Below are 27534 nucleotides of genomic sequence, written 5' to 3'. Positions count from 1 at the left end.
GCTGGGATTATAGGCAAGAGCCACTGCACCCGGCCTCTTATGTGGTTTTTAATAACTAGAAACTGCAATATACTTGCCTGAAATTTTTTGTTAGGTCTCAGTAACATAAATGAATTTATATTTATTAAAACTTTTAATAGGATTGTTATTATAAAATCACCCAAACACACATGACTCTAATTTGCTTGTTTGGCAGGACACAGAGAAACTGGTAGCTTTCTTGTTTGGAATTACTTCTCACATGGCGGCAGATGTCAGCTGGCATAGTCTGGGCATTGAACAAGGATTCCTTAGGACCATGGGAGCTGTGAGTACATCCCTTTATGGGGAACGACTTTATGGGAGTGATACTGTCACACCTAAGATCAAAACCTGACCGTTTCAAAAGAAAGGAAAATGTTAGGTTATTCAGACTTCTGCCCAAAGCAGTGTTTGGTTAGAGGCCCATCTTTTCCAATTTGTTCCTTTTTTTTTTTTTTTGAGATGGAGTCTCGCTCTGTTGCCAGGCTGGAATGCAGTGGTGCAAAGGCACGATCTTGGCTCACTGCAACCTCCAACTCCCAGGTTCAAGTGATTCTCCTGCCTCAGCCTCCTGAGTAGCTGGGATTACAGGCACGTGCCACCACGCTTAGCTAATTTTTATATTTTTAGTAGAGACGGGGGTCTCACCATGTTTGCCAGGGCGGTCTTGATCTCCTGACCTCGTGATCTGCCTGCCTTGGTCTCCCAAAGTGCTGGGATAACAGGCATAAGCCACCGCACCCGGCCCAATTCATTCCTTTTATTCTTCTTGCCAACTGGGTAGATTCCTCCACAAGAGCAGAGTGGCTAGTGTGTACTGGAAACAGTCATAGATATGATGTTTTGTTTTAGTCACAAAAATATTTGATTTTATGCTTTATTCGAGCTGTATATCTTAAGAAGGATATGAATACCTGCCACTTGGTTCTATTTAAAAGTAATACTTCTACTTTATTGGACTTTTTCTCTTTCTTTTTAACTTTCTATATGAAAATGCCATGTCCTCAAACTGAAAATTGTGATCTTACCTGATGACTTAGCCTCTGGAAGGCCCCCTGGTCCTTAATTTATGTTAATTACATTCTGTTAGAAGTTTCAACTTCAACTCAGAGATTTTTATATATATCCTATAAGACAGAGTTGTCTGTAGTAGCTTTATTACCAGACATATGTATCCAACTCAGCTGCGCATATGTGTGTGTGTGTGTGTGGTTTTTTTGTTGTTGTTTTTTTGTTTGTTTGTTTTTTAGATGGAGTTTCACTCTTGTTGCCCAGGTTGGAGTGCAGTGGTGCAATCTCGGCTCACTGCAACCTCGCCTCCCGGGTGCAAGTGATTCTCCTGCCTCAGCCTCCCAAGTAGCTGGGATTACCAGAACCCGCCACCATGCCCGGCCAATTTTTTGTATTTTTAGTAGAGATGGGGTTTCACTATGTTGGCCAGGCTGGACTCGAACTCCTGACCTCAGGTTATCCACCCGCCTCAACCTCCCAAAGTGTTGGGATTACAGGCGTGAGCTACCGTGCCCTGCCTTTTTATTATTATTTTTTTTTTACTAATAAAATGTTAGTGTGAAAATTGAGTCTCTCTATTATGCATCCTCAGCAGTTCATTGAGTTAGCTGTCATCTCCCACCACTTGCTTGACTGTGGAAGTAAGAGTTGGGGCTACAATTTGTAATACACACCAGATGGTTCTCTTTCTTTCTTAGATTGATTTTCACGGCTCCTATTCAGAGGCTCATTCGGCTGGTGATTTTGGTACTGTTTATTTACATTTGCTAAATTTTCTCGTGGTGTAGTTCACTTATAATGACATCACTACTGTGCTTTAAATATGTGTGTCTTTGATATTTTGCTGGTTGCATGTATTTTCTATTTAATGTTGCAGTTCATTTAGAGTAGAGATGTACCTCATTTAACATAGAGATGTATTTCTAAAAACTTGTGTCTATATGTATTTTTTTGTTAAAAAATTCTACACTTTGTTGTTGACATGTCATAATTTTAGAAAAACTTTACTTATACATTGGGTTAAAATTCATTAGCTAGTGTCTCCTACTTTCCTAATACTTTAGCTTTAAACTAGTAAACTCCACCTTTTGCCTGTAGTAGTAAATTACTTTTAAATATTTAAACTAGGTGGTGAATGGTGTTTATTAAACCCTTATGGTCGATATTTCCTTAAAGTAAAACAAAAAACACCTTTGGTTATATGGCCAGTTCTTTCTTAATTTATATGTTTCACTAACTAAGATTTTTATAAGATAATTTTTTCTTAAAAAAAAAAAAAAAAAAAAGGCGGCCTGGCGTGGTGGCTCACACCTGTAATCCCAGCACTTTGGCAGGCCAAGGCAGGTGGATCACCTGAGGTCAGGAGTTCAAGACCAGCCTGGCCAACATGGTGAAACCCCACCTCTACTAAAAATACAAAAATTAGCTGGGTGTGGTGGCGCATGCCTGTAATCCCAGCTACGAGGGAGGCTGAGGCAGGAGAATTGCTTGAACCCAGGAGGCGGAGGTTTCAGTGAGCCGAGATCACGCCATTGCACTCCAGCCTGGGCAATAAGAGCAAAACTCCGTCTAAAAAAAAAAAAAAAAAAAAAGGCATGCCTTTACCTAAAACAATGAACAAAAACATGTAATAATGTGAAAAACTAATAATCTGACTTGTCAGACCTCATGTTGAAAGATGCATGCTATGTTTGTCACTAATCCACCGAATGTCAATATTTTTCTCATACCCTAGGAGGAGATGTGTTGAGCCAGTTTGAATTTAATTTTAATTACCTTGCACGACGCTGGTAAGAGCAATGTACATCTAAATATGTGGTATCTAAGTGGCATTTAGAGCCTTGACTTTTTTTCTTAGAAAATATAACTGACAATATAATTAGAAGTCTTCTGCACTGGTAAATTTTGAAAAGTAAAATTGCATATTAGCATAGTCTAGATTCTTTGAGAAATTGAATTCCACTCAATTTTGAATGGAGTGGAGTTGCTGAGTCATAGTTTACTTTTTCAAAATGATCATCTTAACTTATGCTCCCATTAGCTTTGTATAATCATTCTGCTTCTTCTGCATTCTCCAATACTTGGTATTGTCCAACTGTTAAAATTTCCAGCCTGTTTGTGTGTAATGGTATCTCATTGAGGTTGCAGTTTGAATTTCCCAGATTGCTAATGAGGTCACACTTTTCTTCTATTTTATGGATCGTTTGTGTTTGATTTTAAGTGAAAACTTTTTCCAGTTTTCAGTCTATTTTTCTGTTGGGTTGTTTATCCTTTTTATTTATTTGTGAGTATTTATATATTCTGGCTTCTACTGTCTTGTCAGTTTGTCACTTAGTTATTACAAATGTCTTTCACAGTTTGTGGTATGTCCTTTCACTTATTTTATTGTGTATCTTGACAAACAGGATTTGTTAATATTCATGTAGTTGAATAGATCAGTTTTTCCTTTGTAATCTGTACTTCTGATGTCTTATTTAAGAAATCCGTTCTTAGCTAGGTGTGGTGGCACAGCATCTGTAGTCCCAGCTACTCGGGAGGCTGAGGTGGGAGGATCACTTGAGCACAGGAGTTTGAGGCTTCAGTGAGCTATGATCGCGCCTCTGCACTACAGCCTGGGCAACAGAGTGAGACCCTGTCTCTTAAATAAAAAGAAAGAAAACCTTTCTACCTTGAGGGCAAATGGTTATTCTCTTACATAGACTTCTAAAGCTTTTATAGTTTTATATCTTAGCTTTATGTCTTTGATTTAACTGGAGTTAATGTTTTGTATGTTCTGAGATGTAAATCTAACTTTATTTTTTCCTCTGGAGATAATGGATTGTCCCAGAATGATTTATCAATAGTCTCCCCTTTCCTTGCTGATCTACAATACCTTCTCTGTTTTGGTTTTCTTTTTCTTTCTTTTTTTTTGAGCCAGTCTAACTCTGTGGCTCGGGCTGGAGTGCAGTGATGTGTGATCTTGGGTCACTGCAAACTCCAACTTCCAGGCCCAAATGATCCTCCCACCTCAGCCTCCACCTGGCTAATTTTTTAATGTTTTGTAAGAGATGAGGTCTTGCCATGTTGCCCAGGCTGGTCTCGAACTCCTGGGCTCAAGTGATCCGCCCACCTTGGCCTCCCAAGTGTTGGGATTATAGGTGTGAGCCACTGCACCCCCTTTGGGTTATAAATTAAAATGTTATGTATATGTATGGGTCAGTTTCTGGGCTTTCTGATATGTCCTTTTGGTCCCTGAACAATACTGATTATTTTAATTGCTGTAGCTTTATAATAAGTCTTGGGCTCTGTTAGGGCAGATCTTATAACTAGTCCTTCTTTTTCTTCAAAAGTACCTTGCCTATTCTTTGCCTTTGTTCTTTCAAATAAGATTTAGGCTCAAGTTGTCATGTTGCAAGAAAAACTTTGCTGGAATTTTGATTAAGTGTTTATTGAATCTAGAAATGAATTGGAAAATTAACAATTTTGAAATATTGAGGCCAGGCACGGTGGCTCATGCCTGTAATCCCAGCACTTTGGGAGAGTGAGGCAGGTGAATCACCTGAGGTCAGGAGTTCGAGATCAGCCTGGCCAACATGGTTAAACCCTGTCTCTACTAAAAATACAAAAATTAGCCTGGTACGATGGCACGTGCCTGTAATCCCAGCAACTTGGGAGGCTGAGGCAGGAGAATCACTTGAACCTGGGAGGCGGAGGTTTCAGTGAGCTGAGCTCATGCCATTGCACTTCAGCCTGAGAGACAAGAGCAAAACTCTGTCTCAAAAAAGAAAAAAAGAAAAAAAAATTTACCATTCAAATAAAAAGATTTGTAAGTTATAAGTAAGATAACATCACTATTTATTTCTTTACTTTTTATCAGGTTTATCTGATTATTAAGAGAGAAATTAGTTTCAAAAATCTCCCACATGAGGGTAGATTTTTCAATTTCTTGTAGTTCTGCCAAAGTTTGCTTTGCTATATAGATTTTGAAGATATATTGTTAGGTACATTCAATTTCAAAAGGATATCTTGTGAATTGAGCTTTTTATCGTGAGGCAAAATCCCTCTTTATCTCTAATAATAGTTGCTGCGTTAAAGTCTCCTTTATCAGATGTGACTGGAGTTATACTGGTCATGTTTGGTGATATTCCATGGTGCTAGAATAAGTAGGCTCAAGTTAAGAACTGCCGAGATCATGCCACTGCGCTCCAGCTTGGGCGACAGGGTGAGACTCCAACTCCATCTCAAAAAAACAAACAAAAAAAAAACCGTCCAGGTTCCAAACCTAACGTGTAGGGTGTGGCACACGTTCTCAGGGCAAAAGCTGGTTGTCCCATTTGCTTACCTCCCGGGGTTTTTTTGTTTCTAGTTGTTTTTGGCCTTTGAAAAATTTCTGCTGTCCTGCTAGCTTGGTGATTCATTTAAAAAAATATTTTTTGTTATTTTGTCTGACCTTTTAAGCTATTTTTATTGGGAATGCCATTCCAGTGCTCTTATAAAATAAAAAATGAGTCTCTCAATTGTTTCTTTCTTTTACCTACTAAAAGAAACCTACTAAAGTTAGATTTTATTGGTTGCGATTTTTTATCTTGTTTATTCTGAGGATTTTTACATTAAAAGATGACTGAGTATAAATCTGGTTTTTAAATGCTGCTCTTTGCAACGGAAATAACTAATATTTGTGAACCAAAAGCCTGATTTAGAATTCTTTTCATTGCTTTATACTGTAAACCAAGAAGTATCTGAGACAAGTCTCAATCAATTTAGGAAGTTTGTTTTGCCAAGATTAAGGACACACCCATGATACAGCCTCAGGAGGTCCGGATGACAACATGTGCCCAAGGCTGTTGGGGCACATCTTGGTTATCTGTACATTTTAGGGAGACTTGGGACATCAATCAATAAATGCGAAATGGCTATTGGCCAGTTAGCTCAGTTGTGGTGCTAATGACACCAGGGTCGCGGGTTCAGTCCCCTTACAGGTCAGTTGTTTTGGCCAGGCATGGTGGCGCACGCCTGTAGTCTCAGCTGCTTGGGAGGCTGAGGCAGGAGAATTGCTTGAACTTGGAAGGCGGAGGTTGCGGTGAACCGAGATCGCACCACTGCACTCCAGCCTGGGTGACAGAGTGAGACTCCATCTCAAAAAAAAATAAAAATAAAAAAATAAGTAAAATGTCCATTGGTTCAGTCCAGAAAGACAGGACAACTCGAAGTGAGGAGGAGGCTTCCAGGTCATAGGTAGACACGAGACATCCTTCCGAATTTCCAATTAGCCTTTCACTGAATATGCAATTTACAGTAATAGTGTCACTTATGCTGTAATCTGGTTTAGTGAAACAATTAGGCAAAGGAAGCAATCAGATATACATTTGTCTCAGGTGAGCAGAGGGATGATATTTGAGTTCTATCTGTCCTTTGCCCACATGAATTTCCTTGTGGGCAAATTGTGAGGGAGGTATGTAGCTTTTAAGCTTTGTAGCAATCTCACTTAGAAATAGATTGGGAGGGCCGGGTGTGGTGGCTCACGCCTGTAATCCGAGCACTTTGGGAGGCCGAGGCAGGTGGATCACCTGAGGTTGGGAGTTCGAGACCAGCCTGACCAACATGGAGAAACCCCATGTCTACCAAAAATATAAAATTAGCTGGGCGTGGTGGCACACGCCTGTAATCCCAGCTACTCGGGAGGCTGAGGCAGGAGAATTGCTTGAACCCGGGAGGCGGAGGTTGCGGTGAACGGAGATTGCACCATTGCACTCCAGCCTGGGCAACAAGAGTGAAGCTCCGTCTCCAAAAAAAAAACCAAAAAACAGAAAACAAAAACAACCACACAGAAACCACACAGAAATAGACTGGGAGGCAGGTTTGCCCTACACGGTTCCCAGCTTGACTTTTCCCTTTAGTTTAGTGATTTTGGGGTTCTGAGATTTATTTTCCTTTACAATACTTTTATACTTTGGTATACTTTTTTGTATACTTTATATACTCTGAAATTAAGATGTCAGGGTGAGGAGACATTTTTATAATAGTGTTTTTAAAATAATTCTTTTCAATTCAACTTGAAACAATGAAAATACTTTAAATTACTTCTTGAACTCTGAATTCACAAAATTAACCACTCTTTTTGTACGTTATAGTTAGTTTCCAATCTGAGTATACCTACATAAATATTTGATTAAGTTACCAGTTGTTTGCTCTGCATCATTGGGCCAATTATTTAACTTTTCTGTGCCTTAATCATTTCTTCTTATGTAAAATGGGAATATGATAGTACTAACCACCTGAGGTCATTGCTAGGATTAAATAACTAGTGCATGTAAAGACTTTTACATAGTGCCTGGCACAAAATAATCACGGAATAACTGGTAGCTGCTGCTGCTGCTGTTACTATTTTCAGCTTCAGAATCAAAACAACTCTTACTTTATTCTGCATTTTTCAGGTATGTGCCAGTCAAAGATCTACTGGGAATTTATGAAAAACTGTATGGTCGAAAAGTCATCACTGAAAATGTAATCGTTGATTGTTCACATATCCAGTTCTTAGAAATGTAAGCGTAACTCAGAGGACAATTTGCAACTGATTTTGTTGTGACTTCCTTTGCACAGTTTTTATGTTTTTGTTTCCTGAGACTGGATTTTGGATTTATGGATTCTGCTTATTCAAAGGCAGTTGCATGACGGTGGAAAAGGGTGGATGGAACTTTTTCTTCATTATTTGCTTCATTTCTGTTACAAACTGCAACTCACAGCCAAAATTATTGTTTATTTTGCAGGTATGGTGAGATGCTAGCTGTTTCCAAGGTAAAGGCATCATTCTTCCAAATCTTAAAGGATTATAAAGATACCAGGAATAGTACCATATTCATTTTATTTTTTCTTTCTCTCTGCCATAGTTATATCCCACTTACTCTACAAAGTCCCCGTTTTTGGTGGAACAATTCCAAGAGTATTTTCTTGGAGGACTGGATGATATGGCATTTTGGTCCACTAATATTTACCATCTAACAAGCTTCATGTTGGAGAATGGGACCAGGTGAATTCATATTGCATTTCTATTACCAATCACTCCCTGCCTTTTTACCCCATTCCCCAACATAACTCTCAGGTTTTTCAACTGATCACATAAAAACAAAACAAAACAATCTCATGAAGTGCTTTTCTAACCTATTCAAAGAGGGAAAGAATGGAAACTCGGTGATCTTATAAACTCGACTGGTTCCCATCCAGTTGGCTTGGTTGATGCTGCTCATGTTTTAGAAATAGAGAGACAGTTATTGCAATATTTGGGGTCTGTGAGAAATGGCTCAGCCAGGCAGGAATCAGCCTCCACAGGTGGTGCTCCATTTGTTTCTTTCTTTTTATTTTGAGACAGAGTCTTGCTCTGTTGCTCAGGCTGGAGTACAGTGGCACGATCTCGGCTTCACTGCAACCTCTGCCTCCTGGGTTCAAGGGAGTCTCGTGCCTCAGCCTCCCAATCAGCTGGGACTACAGGTGTGCACCACCATTCCTGGCTAATTTTTTTGTATTTTTAGTAGAGATGGGGTTTCGCCATATTGGCCAGGCTGGCCTGAAACTCCTGGCCTCAAGTGATCCACCTGCCTTGGTCTCCCAAAGTGCTGGGATCACAGGCATGAGCCACTGCACCCAGCCTCCATCTGTTTCTTTTGGGAAAACCCATGCTGGGGGCTGGAGTGCCAGGTCTCCACAGGTCCCAGAGTGGCTGTGTTCTTGCTGTGGTGACACACCTCTCCACCCTGACTACACTCTCAGGGTTTGAGGGTGTCAAAGGATGCCTCACCTAATACTAAAAAAACAGAAGCAAATAGAGTTATAGCTACATGCCCCAACACACACTCCAACGTAAAATGAGAAATAAATGCATTTGTAAAACATTCTGTTGAAATTTGACATCTAGCCCAGATGGGACAGCTGCTGAACCTCCAGTTTCTTTTCTTCTCCTAAGCATGCTCAGGACAAGAATTAATCAGAAACTCAGCTGAAATATAGATAAGGTAGACTGTGATTGTCCCCACTTCTAGCTGTAGTAGATCATTAGACTCTGACAGAGTCTTACACTACCCCTAGATCAGAGGGAGCCAAGGCTCTTCTGATAACCCATTTCTTTCTTTTTCTTTTTTTTTTTAAGAGCACATATGTTTTTGTTTTTTGTTTTTGAGATGGGGTCTTGTTCTGTCACCCAGGCTGGAGTGCAGTGGCATCATCTCAGCTCACTACAACCTCCACCTCCTGGGCTCAAGTGATTCTTGTGCCTCAGCCTCGAGTACCTGGGACCACAGGCTCACACCACCGCACCAGGCTAATTGTTTGTATTTTTGGTAAAGACGGGGTTTTACCATGTTGCCCAGGCTGGTCTCCACCTCCTGAGATCCAAGTGATCCACCCGCCTCAGACTCCCAAAGTGCTGGGATAACAGGCATGAGCCACCATGCGTGGCCGGAAAACCCATTTCTTTTTTTTTCTTTTCTTTCCTTTTTTTTTTGAGACAGAGTCTTGCTCTGTTGCCCAGGCTAGAGTGCAGTGGTGCGATCTCGGCTCACTGCAACCTCCACCTCCTGGGTTCAAGCAGTTCTCCTGCCTCAGCTTCCCGAGTAGTTATGACTACAGGTACTCACCACTACACCTGGCTAATTTTTGTATTTTTTGTAGAGACAGAGTTTTGCCATGTTGGTTGGCCAGGCTGGTCTCGATCTCCTGACCTCAAGTGATCCACCCACCTCTGTCTCCCAAAGTGCTGAGATTACAGGCGTGAGCCACCACGCCTGGCCCAGAGAACCCATTTCTGATCATGCTGTTGGACATGCAGCCTCTCCCCACTACTGACCTGAACTGGGTTGAGATGTGGGTGTGGCTAGGAAGCACAGGGCAGCCCCCGAATCGGGGAAAGGGCAGAGCGGGAAGCTTAGGCTGTAACATCAGCAGTGGGAAAGAGGGTTCTCTGGGCGGGACCTGTGCCTGGGAGACTGTTCCAGGTCAGGATCATAGCAGAGTTGGCTGTTTATAAGTTGGAATGGCCTACAGAATGTAGATCCAGAATATTATACTGGGTGATGTTCCTTTACCCTTATAAGCATTTGCTAGTACCCAAACAGTGTTAACCATAATTATATATTGTGTTGATTTGAAACAAAATTCCCTTTGATGACAAATTCGACCTTAGCTTGGTACATAATAAACTTGTTTTTAACACTCAGTGAGTAACAATTTGGCAGGGTTAGCAATCTCATATGGATGCCACTTTTAATAGTGAAATAAACCTCAACTAAAATCCCCAAGCTCTCCCGTGGACGTGGGTTTTTAGGTGCATACTGCCATGGTTGTACAGAATTTAAGAGATCTGCCACTCACTACTGAGTTATCTGGAACAAGTTGCTAAACCTTCCAAAATCTTATTTCCTCACCTATAAAATTGGGACAGCAATACTATTTTTACCATAGGATTTTTGTGAGGAGTAAATTAGATCAGTCATGTAAAGGGTTTAGCATAGAGTAAGCACTTACTAAGTATTGGTTACTATTATTATTAGAAGGAAGCAAAGTTTGTATTGGAAGGACTCATAACATATGGGCATGTTTGAGTGATTGACCTGCACTTACTTGTTTTATATAATCCAAACTGGAAAACATTTTTTGGTGTTCATTTTTGGTTTGGTTCTCCAAAAAGCTAAGGAAAGATGTATAGCTGGACCTTATTCTTTCGTTAGGAAAAGATAATTGAGAAAGAACATATTTCTTGTCTCTTGATCGCTGTCCCAATTTACCAAGGTATAAAATTCCATGAGTTGATTGCTTCTTTGCATACATATACAAAGAAAGATTCATCAGAATTTATGAAAATGTATGGGAAATTCAGAGAAGTCTCCAAAAAGAGACAACACAAAAAAATTCATAACAGAAAGGAAAACATAAATATGTTCATAGTAACAGGCATTTCCCAGCTTACTAAGACAGGTTATCTTCCAAAGCTCACTTATGTTATTTGGTATATTTTCCTTAAAAAAGCAATGAAGTAGTGGTAGTTACATTGCCGAGAACTCTACTCACCTCAAACTCTATTTGAAAGTATAGTGCTAATGCTGTAAGGCTGCCTTTTGTGTCCTGTGGTGGAGAAGAAAAGGTCCAAAGAGAGAACCTTTTCCTCAGCTCAAACCTGGCCAGAGAAATGTTTTGGTAGGAAAAGTTTGCCTTCAGCTTTTTCCCACCTCCTTTTTGGAATTCCTTTTTCAGCAACTAATTTTCTTCACCCCTACACTCCACATTACTTTTGTATTACCCCAGCCTCCCTCAGTGACCTCCATACAAATCTTAAGATAGTCTTCATTCCAGAATACTCTTCTTATATTAATACCTGCTTCCTCAGTGCTTCTGTTCAGTGTTGGGGGAAAGCCTCTATTGGGAAGAGTTTATCTCTTATGTTCTCAGAGGCTTTTTCACTTGTAAAAGGGGATCCTTCATTAGCTATTTAATTATTGAAATTATGGAATTTTTTTTAAAGAAATGAAATTGAGAAATTCAGACACATATAGGCATAAATGTGTATAATTGGGCAGAAGGTGACATAATTGGTAACCAGTTTTGATAACACTCTCAAATTCTGAGACGTTTCATGTTAGCATGGAACAGCTCAGCAGGTGGAGCGGGGAGGGAAGAGGAAGGCTGAGTCTGGGGTGACTGGCAGCATGAGCCTTCCTGGATTACCATGATAGTGACAACCGTCAGCCTACCCACCCTCTCTGGGAGAACATGGGCTCTTAATTGGTCCTGTATGGCTAGGTAATGAACACTTTAAGCCTTTGGGAGATGATTGAAGCGCACTACCGATTCTCGGTAAAATTCATGCTTGTGAAGAAGTAGACAAATGCCTAACTCATTTGACTGTTTCCTCAGTGACTGCAACCTGGCTGAGAACCCTCTGTTCATTGCATGTGGCGGCCAGCAAAACCACACCCAGGAGTAAGTGGATTCCAAAATTGTTCATAGAAAAAGTACATCTCACCTGGAGGAGATGCCCTATAGAGGTTGAGAACACGGGATCTGTTGAGAGACAGCTGTAGGTTCAAATTCCAGATTTGTCACTTGCAGCTGTGTGATTTTTGAACAAGCTGCTTGATTTTTGGAGCTATAGCTTCCTCCTTTTGCAAAATGGAAAAAGCACATCAACACTCTCAGAATTATGGTGTGGATGACATGCAGTGGTGGATGTAAAGCAATTAGCACATGTTGGGTTGCTCATTAAATGGTAGTTAGTAGCTGGGCACAGTGGTTCATACATGTAATCCTAGCACTCTGGGAGGCTGAGGCAGGAGGATCCCTTAAGTCCAGGAGTTCAGGACCAGCCTCAGCAACACAGTGAGACCCCTATATCTACAAAAAATGAACAAAATTAGCCGGGTATGGTGGTGTGTGCCTGTAGTCCCAGCTACTTGGGAGGCTGAGGCGGGAGGATTGCTTGAGCCTAGGAGTTCGAGGCTGCAGTGAGCTGAGATCAGGCCAGTACACTCCAGTCTAGGCAACAGAGTCAGATCCTGTCTCAAAAAAAGAAAGAAGAAATGTAGTTAGTATTATTGTAACTATCAATATTATTGTCTTACTCATAAACTTCACCCAGATTTTACATGAAAATTTATTTATTGATGAGACAGTGTTGGGAGAAGCCCTCAGTGTTAAGGGCCAGAGGCCTGGTTTGTATTTTAAGAAATGATATTTTCTGCTGGAGTCAGGTACCAACCAACAGTCATTTATGCATTCATTTAATAAGTTATTAATATTACAAATATGTGTATATTTATTAATAGAACAAAATAACACAAATAATAAAATATCATTTATTAATCAGTAGGTGCCAGGAACTGGTTCAGGCACTAGAGATATCATTGTGAACAAGACAGAAACAGTTCCTGCTCTCAGGTATATGGCCTGGCAGGTAGATGGGCACTAAACAAGTAATTGTGGACATTGTTAAGTGTTAGGAAGAAAAAATGCAAGGTGCTCTGGGGATTTGCAAGCGTCCTGGCCTGGGCACAGGAGGGTTCTCCTTGAAGAAATGATGACTTAACAGATATTTAAGTGTCAGGAATTAAAAATGCAGGGTGCTCTGGGGATTTGCAACAGAGCATCCTGGCCCTGGGCACAAAAGAGCTCTCCTTGAAGAAGTGATGGCTTAACCGAGATATTTAAGGATGATCAAGAGTGAGATATTCAAAAATAGAGTATTGCAATGATAAAGGTACTGAGAGGAATGATCTTAGCACTTTGGAAGAATGAAAATTACACAGAAAGTGTTCAGTGAAGTCCTTATTGTTGTATTTGAATTGGGTAACTTTTTTTTTCTTTTTTTTTTTTTTCCTAGCAAACCATTCCTTCAGCATACTTTGTTGTTGTTTAATCACATTGAGCACCTTTTGATTAGGCTTGCAATCTTTCTTGGGGTTGCCAGAACCCTGACACTAGTTGGTGTCATGCCCAGGGCCCCGTCACTTACGGCTGTTGTCCACTCCCTACTTCAGTCATTTCTGAAGCCTCTCTGGCTCCCTGAGTCATCTGCTTTTTGGCTGGTTGACATCTTTGAATGTGAAAATGTATTTTTATTGTATAATTAATTTTAGCATGTCTTTGAAGATAAATCAGTATGCTGGCCGGGCGTGATGGCTCACGCCTGTAATTCCAGCACTTTGGGAGACCGAGGCAGGTGGATCACCTGAGCTCAGGAGTTCGAGCCCAGCCTGGCCAACATAGTGAAACTCCATCTCTACTAAAAATACAAAAAAATTAGCTGGGTGTGGTGGTGCATGCCTGTAGTTCCAGACTACTCAGGAGGCTGAGACAGGAGAATTGCTTGAACCCAGGAGGCGAAGGTTGCAATGAGCCGAGATCGTGCCACTGCACTCCAGCCTAGGTGACAGAGCAAGACTCCGTCTCAAAAAAAAAAAAAAAAAAAAAAAATCAGTATGCTTGCATACCAGTTTCCCCACCAGCTGATACCTGTTGCTAAATTTTTTCATAATCTGGAAAGAATTGAAGCCTTTTACTCCTACCATAGAACTCTGATATTATAGGAAATATGTTTTATAAGGATAGGCTTTTAAGCCTTAGAAATGTGTTTACTAAAAGATTTTGTGAAATGAAGGTTTTTCTAAAACTTTCTGTGTTGCTCCTTCAGCCTTCTGATGTTAAAATTTTGTGGTCTTTTAACCTGTGATTAACATGACTATATTCTTCAACTCAGTTTTACGGGGGTTGTTTTCTCAGTCGTAACCAGTTTATTCCTCTTTGTCTTCAACAGCTCGAAAATGCAGAAAAATGATTTTCACAGAAATTTGACTACATCCCTAACTGAAAGTGTTGACAGGAATATAAACTATACTGAAAGAGGAGTGTTCTTTAGTGTAAATTCCTGGACCCCGGTAAGAATTTTTTGCTCTAAGTTGAGAAAGAGGAATGCTGCTTCTTGAGATACCTTGTTTCGCTGAGTCCCTGGGTATTTATTTGTCCATTGAAATTTACCTGTGGTGGGATGTGGTGGCTGGGAGGCTGAGTTGAGAGGATCCCTTGAGTCCAGGAGTTTGAGACCTGTCTGGGCAACATAGCAAGACCTTGTCTCTATAAAAAATAAATAAATTAGCTGGGTGTGATGGCTGTGCCTGTTGTCACAGCTACTTGGGAGGCTAAGGCAGGAGGATTGCTTGAGCCCAGGAGTTCAAGGCTGCAGTGAGCCATGATCATGCCAGTGCACTCCAGCCTGGGCCTAAGCATGTGCCAGGCCGGCAAATACTCTTGGCATCCATATGTGGTTTGTTCTGGAGATGCCCTGAGTCTGCACCTCAGTGGTCTCTGTCAAGTCAAGATGACCCTGGGCACCCAGGCCAATCCTTCTTTGAACTTAGTCCCAAAGGCGTTCACAATGTTGAAGGCTCACTGTGCATAGCCCCATTGTGTATGAAATTAATCAATGAAGTTAGCTGTTAAGTGAAGACACTCTACTGGGGGATATAAAATGAAAGACAAATGAACTCTGACCCTTAAAAAATTTCAGTCTGAAAGGAGTGACAAATACAAAAATAACCATTATGTGAGTAGACTGCAACACATACCATGGTGCGGTAAGTGCATCATTAGATAGTAGGGAGAATGGGCGTGGTGGCTCACGCCTGTAATCCCAGCACTTTAAGTGGCCAAGGCAGGTGGATTGCTTGAGCTCAGGAGTTTGAGACTAGCCTGGGTAACATAATGAGACCCTGTCTCTACAAAAAAATAACAAAAAATCAGCTGGGCATGGTAGTGTGCACTTGTAGTCCCAGCTATTCGGGAGGCTGAGGTGAGAGGACTGCTTGTTCCTGGAAGGCAGAGGTTGCAGTGAGCTGAGGTTGCACCACTGCACTCCAGCCTGGGTGCTAGAGTGACACCCTGTCTCAAAAAACAAAACAAAAAAAATAGCAGGGAGAAAAGCTTCACCATGGAGGCTATCGGACAGAGAAGGCTTCCTGGAGGAGGGGACATTCAAGTTAGGTCTTGGACAGTAGATAGTATTTCATCAGTGAGAGTACATTTCTGTTAGTGGGTTGGGAAAGTTTCAGGTGTTGGGAAATCTGAGTAGTCGTATTTGCCTGGAGCACAGGACAAGGAATATGAGTTACTGTGAGAGGGTTAGGAAGCTAAGTAGGCATTGGATTGTAGTGGGCTCTTAATGTCAGAAGGGTTTAGACAGCTTTGTGAATGGGGTCTCTGGGAATTGCGGAAGGGCCTAGTTTAGGTTTAATGCACTGCTGTCACTGCCTTAAAATTCTTAACAATTTTTTTTTTTTTTTTTTGAGACAGAGTCTTGCTCTGTCACCTGAGCTAGAGTGCAGTGGTACCACCTCAGCTCACTGTAACCTCTGCCTCCCGGGTTCAAGCAATTCCCTGCCTCAGCCTCCTGAGTAGCTGGGATTACAGGCACCCGCCACCATGCCCAGCTACTTTTTGTATTTTTAGTAGAGACGGGGTTTCACCGTGTTGGCCAGGCTGGTCTTGAACTCCTGACCTTAGGTAATCCGCCCACCTGGGCCTCCCAAAGTGCTGGGATTACAGGTGTGAGCCACCACACCCGGCTTTAACAATTTTTTTTAACAAAAGGCTGCATGTTTTAATTTTGCCTTGGCCTCCTTAAATTATGTAGCTGGTCCCGGACCGGGGAGGGGAACCTCTATCAAAGCACATGTCATTTTGTCTTGCCATATTTGGATTTTCTCCTTTGCAAAAAAATGAATTGTCTAAGGAGGGACTTTATGTTCCCAGTGTCTGTTGTGGTACCTGGCATATAGTAGGAGCTGATTAATTGCTTCCTGGATGAATGAGCAAGTCAGAGCTAGGCTTTAGGATGAAGCAATCTATGCATGGCCTGCCAGTGAGATTAGAATGGGCAAAGCAGAAGGCATACTCGTGCCTGAAAGATCCTCAGACCCTGTGCTTTTGCAGAGCCTGAGCCATCTGGGCTGCTTTCATGCTCTGAGCCAACTGTGCTCTGCTTTGGAGCAGACCTAGGAAGTCTTGTTTGGTCTCATGTCACCCTTGGGCAGATTTAGAGTTGTGTCCCCTTAACTTGGATGGATCTAGTATCTGGCCAGCTTGTTCAGGGCCGCTCTAGTTTGTGTTTTTTGTCTCTGCAGTAACCACATTAAGAACGATTCAGCATCCCAAGCTGAGGGGCTTGTTGTCCCCCAAATTCTGTGGCGTACGGCTCCTAGCATTCTGCATGTGACCTCTCGTGCCTGCCTGGCAGCAAATACAGCCGCCTCTCAACTTGGGTGTGGTTTGGAGGATATCTTTTTTTTTTTTTTTGAGATGGAGTCTTGCTCTGTCACCCAGGCTAGCGTGCAGCGGCACGATCTCAGCTCACTGCAACCTCCATCTCCCAGGTTCAAGTGATTTTCCTGCCTCAGCCTCCCAAGTAGCTGGGACTACAGGTGCCTGCCACCACTCCCAGCTAATTTTTAGTAGAGACGGGGTTTCACTATATTGGCCAGGCTGGTCTCGAACTCCTGACCTTGTGATCCGCCCACCTTGACCTCCCAAAGTGCTAGGATTATAGGCTTGAGCCACCGCGCCTGGCCGGTCTGGAGGATATCTTTGGCATCCTGTTGTTCCAGTTTGTTTGTTAATATATGTACACATATACAAATACAATTAAAGTTCTGGATTGAAAGGACTTGTTCTTTTTGTTGTTGTTGTTGAGACAGAGTCTCATTCTGTTGCTCAGGCTGGAGTGCAACGGTGAGATCTCAGCTCACTGCAGCCTCAAATTCCTGGATGCAGGTGATCCTCCCATTTCAGCCTCCCAAGTAGCAGGGATTACAGGCACGCTCCACCACACTCGGCTAATTTTTTGTATTTTTTGTTGAGGTGGAGTTTCTCCATGTTGCCCAGGCTGGTCTCAAACTCCTGGGCTCAAGTGATCCTCCTGTCTCAGGCTCCTGAAGTGCTAGGATTACAGGTGTGAGCCACTGCACGTGGACAGACTTGTCTTTTAAAAAATTTTAGTCCACTGGGCATGGTGGCTCACGCCTGTAATCCCAGCACTTTGGGGGAGCCGAGGCAGGTGGATTGCTTAAGGTCAGGAATTCGAGACCAGCCTGGCCAACATGGTGAGACCCCATCTCTACTAAAATACAAAAATTAGCTGGGTGTGGTGGTGAGCACCTGTAATCCCAGCTACTAGGGAGGCTGAGGCAGGAGAATTGCTTGAACCCAGGGGGCGGAGGTTGCAGTGAGTTGAGATCGTGCCACTGCACTCCAGCCTGGAGACAGAGCGATAACTTTTTCTACCCATCCTGGTCCCAACCTCTTGGGCTGTAACTCTACCATCCCTCAGCATAAGTTGGGGGTATGATTTCACTATCCTAATTGCCTGTCCTAAGTGATCTTACTTGCTGATAGGACCTAATGTTTTATTTTATTGTTTAGCACTTCTAAAAACTCATTTCCTTTACACAAGTCCAATACTCTGGACAGGAAACAGTAGCTTTGTTGATTATGCTACGTGTCTTTACTGTCTATAATGATTCTTTTATTTCAGGATTCCATGTCCTTTATCTACAAGGCTTTGGAAAGGAACATAAGGACAATGTTCATAGGTGGCTCTCAGTTGTCACAAAAGCACGTCTCCAGCCCCTTAGCATCTTACTTCTTGTCATTTCCTTATGCGAGGCTTGGCTGGTATGTATAAGTTTATCTAACTTGTGAATGTTTTCTTCAGTATTAATTTTATTCAGTCATTCTGCAACTGTTTTTTATTTCATTTTATTTTATTTTATTTTTGAGACAGAGTCTCACTTGTCACCCAGGCTGGAGTACAGTGGCTTGATCTTGGCTCACTGCAACCTCTGCCTCCCAGGTTCAAGTGATTCTCTGCCTCAGCTTCCCAGTAGCTGGGGTTACAGGTGCGCGCCACCATGCCTGGCTAATTTTTATATTTTTAGTAGAGACAAGGTTTCACCATGTTGACCAGGCTGATCTCGAACTTCTGGGCTCAAGTGATCTTCCCGCCTTGGCCTCCCAAAGTCCTGGGATTGCAGGTGTGAGCCACTGTGCCCAGCCCTCTGCAACTGTTTTAAATGGTGCTTGTTAGCACCTTGCTTGTCAATGAATTCATCATCAACAAAAGCATTAATTTATTTGATTAAAAAAATTTTTTTTTCTGTACTAGAGATGGGGTCTTGCTATGTTGCCCAGGCTGGTCTCAAACTCCTGGGCTCAAGCGATCCACCTGCCTCAGCCCCCCAAAGTGCTGGGATTACAAGCATGAGCCACTGCACCTGGCCAAAAGCATTAATTTAATGGTTAAGTTATTGTAACAATGAAATGATCTCCTTACACTTGGTCAAATATGTTTAAATACAAGGAACTTTTGGTTTAGTAAATAATCACAACAATAAAGGATTGTTTCATGGAATTTTTGTAAAGCTCTGATGTTCTTGGAGATAAATTCTTACAGATTTCTTTTGTAATCTAGTCACATCAGAAGGATATAAGCAGATAGCTGTTATAGTGATTTAAATATTGTAACTTCATATGGTAAAAGCTGGTATACCATGACAGTTTTATAAAGAGAATGTTAGGAATTCCTCTGATTTTAAAATTCAACCAAAACTAAGCCCCCAAAATAAATAAAAAATAAAACAAAACAACAACAACATACAAAACTAACCCCAAGTATATAAAAGTGACTATTTTCTGGAAATTTGGATGAAGGCTTTTTAAAAAAATCATACTCCTTAATTCCAAAGGGCATTGCATTTCCTTGGCACAATTTCCTGACAGTCCTTCCTTTCAGGGCTTCTGTGCATTCAGCTCTAGTGCAGGAGATGGGGAGGTGAATGCTGTCTTTACTGGTCGTTCACTTGTGTGTATGGCTACCTCCCTGAAAGATCCAAAAGGCCTCCTGCTGGGCTGGCAGCTACATAAGCACAGCCAGCCACAGGGGCATCCCTAGGGCCATTACTGGCCAGCATTGAGCCTCCAAAGTGCAGAGAACAGCAATGGGTCCACTGGAGTGTCTGTCTCTCCCACCAGGTATCACAGCCTTAAACAACTGCTCTTGACTTTTTCCTTTGTTCTGCCGTTTGTTCTGATTTCGGCTCACTGGGTTCTCTGCCTCCCGGGTTCAAGTGATTCTCCTGCCTCAGCCTCCAAAGTAGCTGGGATTACAGGCGCCTGCCACCATACCCAGCTAATTTTTGTATTTTTAGTAGAGACAGCGTTTCACCGTCTTGGCCAGGCTGGTATCGAACTCCTGATCTCAGGTGATCCACCTGCCTTGGCCTCCCAAAGTGCTGGGATTACAGGCGTGAGCCACCATGCTCGGCCTGCCATTTGTTCTTTATGTGATGATAAGCACTAGAATAAACAAATGACTTTTGGTCTTTCCAGCCCCAGTAGTGACACTTGAACCTTTGACTCGGTTTATCCAGCTCTGTAACTGGTGGCTCTTGGAATCTCATCTAGGAGCCTCTACTAAATATGTTGGACACTTGATTTGGCCCACTGCCAGGTGCCTTTGTGGCTATGGTAGAAACATAGTCTATTTCACACAAGCTCGTCTTTGATCAGATAACATTGAAACGAATTGAGCAGATCAGAAAGTGGCCTGCGCCATTGGCTAGAGGGGCTTGGCTGGACATGAATTTCCCCTCTACTCTCAGGCAAGCCCTGGTTTTGTGTATAAGACAAGAAGCTTCATGAGTATACTTTTCATCCTCTCAGGTTATGTAGTCCAGAAATGCTTAGAGGCCTTGATTTGTCCATTTTTATTTTATTTTTCCCCTTGAAGAATGAGACTGAATCACACTAACAATACAACCTGAGAAGTGAATATTCACAACAGTCACGCAGGGTGGAAAAGTCAGTGAGAGAAAGTTAATGGACTGGGCTCTAGAAAGGAAAGAAGCAGGTGACAGCTTTAACCCTAGTGCTCAGTGCATACCATGGTGGGTCCCTTCACTTCCCTAAGGGCAATGACCTCAGCTGACCTCAACCAGGATGGGCACGGTGACCTCGTGGTGGGCGCACCAGGCTACAGCTGCCCCGGCCACATCCACATCGGGCGCGTGTACCTCATCTACGGCAATGACCTGGGCCTGCCACCTGTTGACCTGGACCTGGACAAGGAGGCCCACAGGATCCTTGAAGGCTTCCAGGTGAGACACCATCTCATCCTTTCTCTTTTAGTGGTTAGTAGCTACTCTTGCATTTTGTGGCAGATTCTCCAGGATGAGTAACTAATAACAAGAATAATTACAGTAACAAACAGCTGGTGGTGTACATTTGTGAAGCACTTTTTAGTTTTAGAAGCATGTTTACATCATTTATTTTATTCTATCATTAGTCTAATACCTTCCAAAAACACACATGCTATTGAGAACTGCTTTGAGTGGCCAGTTGGGATGTGATTTCTTGATAATATAATTGATAATATAAAACCTCTTTATACACACACACACACACACACACACACACACACACACACACACGAAATGTATGTATTTATAAAACTTTGTAAGTATTTTATTTTAATTAATTAATTTATTTATTTGAGATAGAGTCTTTTGCTCTGTCACCCAGGCTGGAGTGCAGTGGTGCAATCTCTGCTCACTGCAACCTCTGCCTCTCGGGTTCAAGCAATTCTCCTGCCTCAGCCTCCCGAGTAGCTGGTACTACAGGTGCACACCACCAGGCCCGGCTAATTTTTTTATTTTTAGTAGAGATGCAGTTTTGCCATGTTGGCCAGTCTGGTCTCAAACTCCTGACCTTAGGTGATCCACCCACCTTGGCCTCCCAAAGTGCTGGGATTACAGGCGTGAGCCACTGCACCCGTCCAGAATTTTAGATTCACAGAAAAGGTATAAAGACAGTACAAAGAGTTCCCATGTACTGTTTACTCATTTTCCCCTATGTTAACATCTTACATAATTATGGTATACTTGTCAAAAGTTAAGAATAAAAACAACACTGTACATCACTATTAACTAAATGCCAGGCTTTCTTTAGATTTCCTTCTTTTGTCCTAAGTGGTTATTCATCACCTGAAAAAACCCGCAGTGACTACAAACGTTCCTCGTGGAGTCCAAGCATTAATTCCTCCCGAGAGCGCTAGGGTCCTGGAAAGTTTTTCTAACATCAGAGGCTTTAGTTTTTGTAACAGCAATAAGGAGGAGCGTGGGGGGGTGGGGTAGACAGAGCTCTGCTACTAGTCACCAATGAGTGTGGGGCTTTTGGTGATACTGGCCTGGCACTGCATTCTCTGAGTGTCAAGTGCTAGGGGGAGAACCCTAGACTTCCAGTCAGATCGTCGTGGTTCTTGTTCCGGGCAAGCCACTTACCCTTTCGCTGTGAAGTGAATCCTGTGAAGCGAAAATAAGATGGCACACCTGAACGTGCTTGCTTTTTTTTTTTTTTTTTTGAGATAAACTCTCACTGTTGCCCAGACTGGAGTGCAGTGGCATGATCTTGGCTCACTGCAACCTCTGCCTTCTGGGTTTAAGTTATTCTCCCATCTCAAGGTCACAAGTAGCTAGGACTACAGGCATGCACCGCCATGCCCGGCTAATTTTTGTATTTTTAGTAGAGACGGGGTTTCACCATATTGGTAAGGCTGGTCTTGAACTCTTGACCTCAGGTGGTCCGTCCACCTCAGCCTCCCAAAGTGCTGGGATTGTAGGTGTGAGCCACCACGCCCAGCCATGAACACGCTTTCAAAAATAAGAAGTACAATGATTTATGATCTAGTTTAGGCTCTGATGAAAGGAGCTCTGAATCCAACATGTACAAATAAGGTGACTGGTCAGTGTGTAAGGTCACAGTCCCAGAGGGACAGCATTTTTCAGGGCCTTCTGACACCACATGAAAAATTTCCAAAATAAATTTATCTAATTTTGTTGCTTCTTACTTCTCTACAAAGCCTTTCCCCGACAGACTGTTGTGTAAAGTGTAAACCTTTGGGCACATACAGACAGGGAATAAGAGAGGCAGCTGCTTCCTGTGGCTGCTAAACTCTCTCAAAGACCACTTGAGTGAGAAAGGAAGTGGCTCCATGCCCTCCTCCCCTAGTGACCTTTGATCATTTCAAAGATGGCAAGATAAAGGCATGGACGAAGGATGGAAATCCTGCCCTCGGGCCCTGACTGCAGTGAGCATCTCTGTGTCCTCATTGATACAATGAAGGTTTATGATAGGTAACTCAAGGCCTGGCCTGCTTTAAAATTCTGTGCTCCTCTCGGAATGACTGGCTGGCCCATAGGAGGGCCGGATGGTGCAGCTGATAGTGATAAAATGAACCAGTCCTCAGCTGGCAGAGCCCTGAGTTACTGGTTCCCACCCTGCCCTAGCGTGTTTTGTGTCCCCAAGCAACCTTATCTTGTTTATCAAGTTTCTGCCTTACAGAAAGGGGCAGCGCTTATAGATGCCACTGCACACGGGTGTGGAGAGATTACCTAATAAATAATGGACGTGGGTCCTTCAGCATGTGTGTTATGTGGCAAGCACCACTGTGTGAAAGGCCATTCATTGTTATGTAAGTTGTGAAAGAATTGGAGAACCTGGCCGGGCGCGGTGGCTCATGCCTATAATCCCAGCACTTTGGGAGGCCAAGGCGGGCAGATCCTGAGGTCAAGAGATCGAGACCAGGCTGATCAACGTGGTGAAACCCCGTCTCTACTAAAAATACAAAATTAGCCAGATGTGGTGGCATATGCCTGTAATCCCAGCTACTCGGGAGGCTGAGGCAGGAGAATCGCTTGAACCCAGGAGGCGGAGGTTGCGGTGAGCCAAGATCACACTATTGCACTCTAGCCTGGGCAACAAGAGCGAAACCATCTCAAAAACAAAAAAAAGAGAAAGAATTGGAAAACCCAGTGAATTACTTTCAGGTTTAGGCTGATTCCAGACGGTAGGATAAGAAAGATCTAGAAAGTCCACTTTGGAAAAAAAAAGTCTGAAGAGATTGAGTTTTCCATCTGTATACTGTTAAAGTGAGGATGCTAACAGTTCCTACCTTAATCCATTTAAAGTGCTTAGAACAATATCTACACCGTCCTACAGGACTTTCTGCACTGATAGGAATGTTCCGTAGCTGTGCTGTCCAGTGCGGGAGACATAAAACACAGGCTTTGAACATTTGAAATGTGGCTATTGCAACTGAAAAACTGAATTTTTATTATTTATTTATTTATTCTGTTTGTGTGTTTGTTTTGAGATGGAGTTTCACTTTTGTTGCCCAGGCTGGAGTGCAGTGGCATGATCTCAGCTCACTGCAACCTCTGCCTCCCAGGTTCAAGCGATTCTCCTGCCTCAGCCTCCTGAGTAGCTGGAATTACAGGTGCCCACCACCACACCTGGCTAATTTTTGTATTTTTAGTAGACATGAGGTTTGGCCATGTTGGCCAGGCTGGTCTCAAACTCCTCAGGTGATCTGCTCCCCTCGGCCTCCCAAAGTGCTGGGATTACAGGCATAAGCCACTGCCCCAGGGTAGAAACTGAATTTTTGATTCTATTTAATGTTAATTACTTTAAATTTAAATGTAACAGCCCTATTTGGCTAGGGGCTACCACCTTGGTCAGCATGGCTCTAGAACATCCTGAGTATTCAACAAATGTTAGCTATTGTTGCTGATGTTATGTGATTATTATTTTAGATACTTTCTTTTTTGTTTGTTTGTTTTTTTGAGATGGAGTCTCGCTGTGTTGCCTAGGCTGGAGTGCAGTGGCACGATCTTGGCTTACTGCAACCTCCGCCTCCCAGATGCAAGGGATTCTCCTGCCTCAGTCTCCAGAGTAGCTGGGATTACAGGCATGTGCCACCACACCCGGCTAATTCTTGTAGTTTTAGTACAGATGGGGTTTCACTATGTTGGCCAGGCTGGTTTTGAACTCCTGACCTCAGGTTCAGGCCTCCTAAAGTGCTGGGATTACAGGCGTGAGCCACCGTGCCCGGCCTATTTTAGATACTTTCGAAGATAAGTTTTGTGCTTAATGTGGGTCAGAACATACACGAGGCTATTTTCTACAAATCTAGAACTCATAAGAGCCGACCCTCTACTTTCTGGCATCTCTGCTTCCCCTCAAGGCAGACAGACATGCTGAAAATATACTTAGGGCAGAGCTACCTAACTGATGTGTTGCAGATATGTTACAGCTTGCTGCACCTTCGGCTTTTGGGTGGCGGGGGGCGGGGGTTGTCCCAGGCCTCTCTACTCCCTGGGGGTCAGGAGTGCTCTTTCCGAGGCCGTGGCTCAGCCCAGGGCAAGTAAACTTGTGCCTCTTCAGCCCTCAGGTCGGTTTGGCTCGGCCTTGGCTGTGTTGGACTTTAACGTGGACGGCGTGCCTGACCTGGCCGTGGGAGCTCCCTCGGTGGGCTCCGAGCAGCTCACCTACAAAGTAAGGCTGCTGCTGGGTAGGGTTGGAGGAGAATGGGGTGGCAGGGAGGGGACTCTCAGGGAGGCCAACGCTGGGATGAGCCCCTGGAGCAAAGCAGACAGCCAGTGTGTGAGACAGAGCATTTGTGAGCAGATAATCTCAGGCCCCTATGGGGTTCTTGCCGTGACCTTGAGTTACCTTGTAGCACCTGCTGCTGCCTCCCTGGCCTTATTTTGGCCCTATGGTTTCCCAATTCCACCAGGTACTTAGCCCTTTTTTTTGTCCCCCACCATGCTGAATGCCAGTGAAGGGAGACAGAAATCCCAGCTCATCTGTAGTTTCTGGTTATCACAACAGCGAGGTGACTTCCCTGGGCCTCTCCTCAAATGGTGGATTCCCGCCTGTTGCCTCCTTTCTTACTGAGGCAGAGATCCTGGACCCTGGCCCACAGGGCTTGCTTGCTTCCCACAGATTCTTCCTACCATAGCAGGGACCACGCATCCGGGCACCATGTGTGACTGTGGAGGTCGAGGGCCCTCCCTTGCCAGCTGCCCTCTGCAGACTCAACTCTTGCCCCTTCCTCCTCACACTCCATTTCTAGACATGCCAGCAGTCTGTCACATCCTGAACTCATCAGGCTGTCTCACTTTGCGACCTTTGCTCGTACAGTCTCCTCTGCTTGAAAAGCTTTTTCTCCCCTGTCTTTCTTTAGGAGTGACATGTCACTTCTTGCAGAAACTATTACCTAACTCCTGGCGAGGCTGATACTTCCTTGTCCCCACTTAGCATCCTGTGCTTGTACCTGTTATATCCCCTTCTTCCCTGGGTGTCATAATGACCTGTGTGCCAGCCTTTCAGGAGGAAAGAGATTGGTCTTATTTGTCATTGTGTACCTAGTACCTGGCTTATGATGGAAAAGAAGTGCTTGTAGAATGAATGGGGATGGAGACAGGCAAGTTATAAGAGGAACTGATTGGTAACACAGAATAAAATAGCACAGCGTGTATCCTCAGGCAGGTAAGTGGTACCGATGTGGTATGTTGGCATTCAGATGTGCCATGGGTACAACAGGCTGTGGCCCGGGGGCTTCATGGAAGAGCCTGAAACTGTGCTGGTCCTTGAAGTGGGCAAGGAGTTGAGTAAGTCATTCTGCAAGCACACTGCACAATTGTGTGTGGAGGATCTTGAGTAAGACATCAGGGAGGCAAAGATATAAATGACATCATTTCTGCATTGTGGACTCTCATAGTCTGATGGAAGTGACAGACTTTAAAAAAATTCCTTTCAGCCCAGCAGCAATGCACAGGATGGATTTCTGTCTGTCATTAAGCTCCCAATCATTGGGGGTGGTGATAATTTGACAAGGTCTCGCTTTAATTAAAAGTTTTTTTCGTGGACACAGGATCTCACTGTGTTTTCGAGGCTGCTCTTGAACTCCCGGCCTCAAGCAATGTTCCCACTTGGGCCTCCCAAAGCACTGGGATTATAGACATCAGCCACCATACCTGGACCCAGAGTCAGTCCTTTTTATCTTCTGTTATTTAAGGTTCTTGGGTCACCACCAGAGCCTCATGTCTATCTGCTGTTTGTCCTTATCTAGGGTGCCGTCTATGTCTACTTTGGTTCCAAACAAGGAGGAATGTCTTCTTCCCCTAACATCACCATTTCTTGCCAGGTATGTTTACCACTTTAGCCAGGTGCAGAAACCTAGAACTCACTGTATCCTAACTGCCACCAGGGCTGGGTAAAATGTGCTTTCCTGGTTTCTTCTTAAGGACATCTACTGTAACTTGGGCTGGACTCTCTTGGCTGCAGATGTGAATGGAGACAGTGAGCCCGATCTGGTCATCGGCTCCCCTTTTGCACCAGGTGGAGGAAAGCAGAAGGGAATTGTGGCTGCGTTTTATTCTGGCCCCATCCTGAGCGACAGAGGTAGTGCCTGAGGGGGAATGGGTGAGACCATGGCTGCTGTGTGTGTCTACGACAACTTATCCTGCATAGGGGTTTATATCCTTTTTCCTTATTCCATATCATTTCACCAACATTTTCTAACAGTCTGTTACTCTTAAAGGTGTGTTGGCAAGTGATGTGCATAGATTCACTGAAAATACAGAAGGTGACCCACAGTTTCTAGGTAGAGAGCCAAAGAGGGCAAATAGACTATTCCCATAGTGTCTCCATGTAAAATAGAAACACTGAGGAGGCTTTGCACGGGAGGCATCTCAGTGGTGCTCTCGACTGTCCATAGCTGTTGTTGTTGTTGTTGTTGTTATTGTTGTTTTTTCTTTTTTCTTTTTTTTGAGACAGAGTCTCCCTGTGTCACCCAGGCTGGAGTGCAGTAGCATAATCTTGGCTCACTACAACCTCCACCTCCCAGGTTTAAGCAATTCTGTCTCAGCCTCCTGAGTAGCTGGGACTACAGGTGGGAACTACAGGCGCATGCCACCATGCCCGGCTAATTTTTGTGTTTTTAGTGGAGACGGGGTTTCATCATATTGGTCAGGCTGGTCTTGAACTCCTGACCTCTGGTGATCCACCCACCTTGGCGTCCCAAAGTGCTGGGATTACAGGTGTGGGCCACCGCACCTGGCCCAGAGCCTTTTTAAATAGCATCCTCTGCTCCACAGA

The 27534-nt window shown here is 43.4% G+C and overlaps 1 protein-coding gene across 2 annotated transcripts in view; it reads left to right on the top strand.

The window, feature by feature from the left end:
• Nucleotides 1-27534, top strand: part of GPLD1 (glycosylphosphatidylinositol specific phospholipase D1) — a 72884-nt gene that overhangs the window by 22165 nt on the left and 23185 nt on the right. The window contains exons 5-17 of one of the 2 annotated variants that reach the window (XM_003823195.6): nucleotides 197-307; nucleotides 1731-1779; nucleotides 2768-2822; nucleotides 7446-7553; nucleotides 7779-7806; nucleotides 7899-8038; nucleotides 11911-11976; nucleotides 14306-14426; nucleotides 18074-18213; nucleotides 20507-20693; nucleotides 24817-24927; nucleotides 26507-26581; nucleotides 26682-26838. In XM_003823195.6, the coding sequence (XP_003823243.2) occupies nucleotides 197-307; nucleotides 1731-1779; nucleotides 2768-2822; nucleotides 7446-7553; nucleotides 7779-7806; nucleotides 7899-8038; nucleotides 11911-11976; nucleotides 14306-14426; nucleotides 18074-18213; nucleotides 20507-20693; nucleotides 24817-24927; nucleotides 26507-26581; nucleotides 26682-26838 (1348 nt within the window). The remainder of the gene's footprint in view (nucleotides 1-196; nucleotides 308-1730; nucleotides 1780-2767; nucleotides 2823-7445; nucleotides 7554-7778; nucleotides 7807-7898; nucleotides 8039-11910; nucleotides 11977-14305; nucleotides 14427-18073; nucleotides 18214-20506; nucleotides 20694-24816; nucleotides 24928-26506; nucleotides 26582-26681; nucleotides 26839-27534) is intronic. The other variant, XM_034961540.3, reaches the window with a different exon arrangement.

The sequence above is a fragment of the Pan paniscus genome, chromosome 5, assembly GCF_029289425.2.
Source record: "Pan paniscus chromosome 5, NHGRI_mPanPan1-v2.0_pri, whole genome shotgun sequence".
Lineage (NCBI taxonomy): Eukaryota > Metazoa > Chordata > Mammalia > Primates > Hominidae > Pan > Pan paniscus.
The sequence above is the reverse complement of the archived record's forward strand: the minus strand, read 5'-3'. Positions and strand labels throughout refer to the sequence as shown.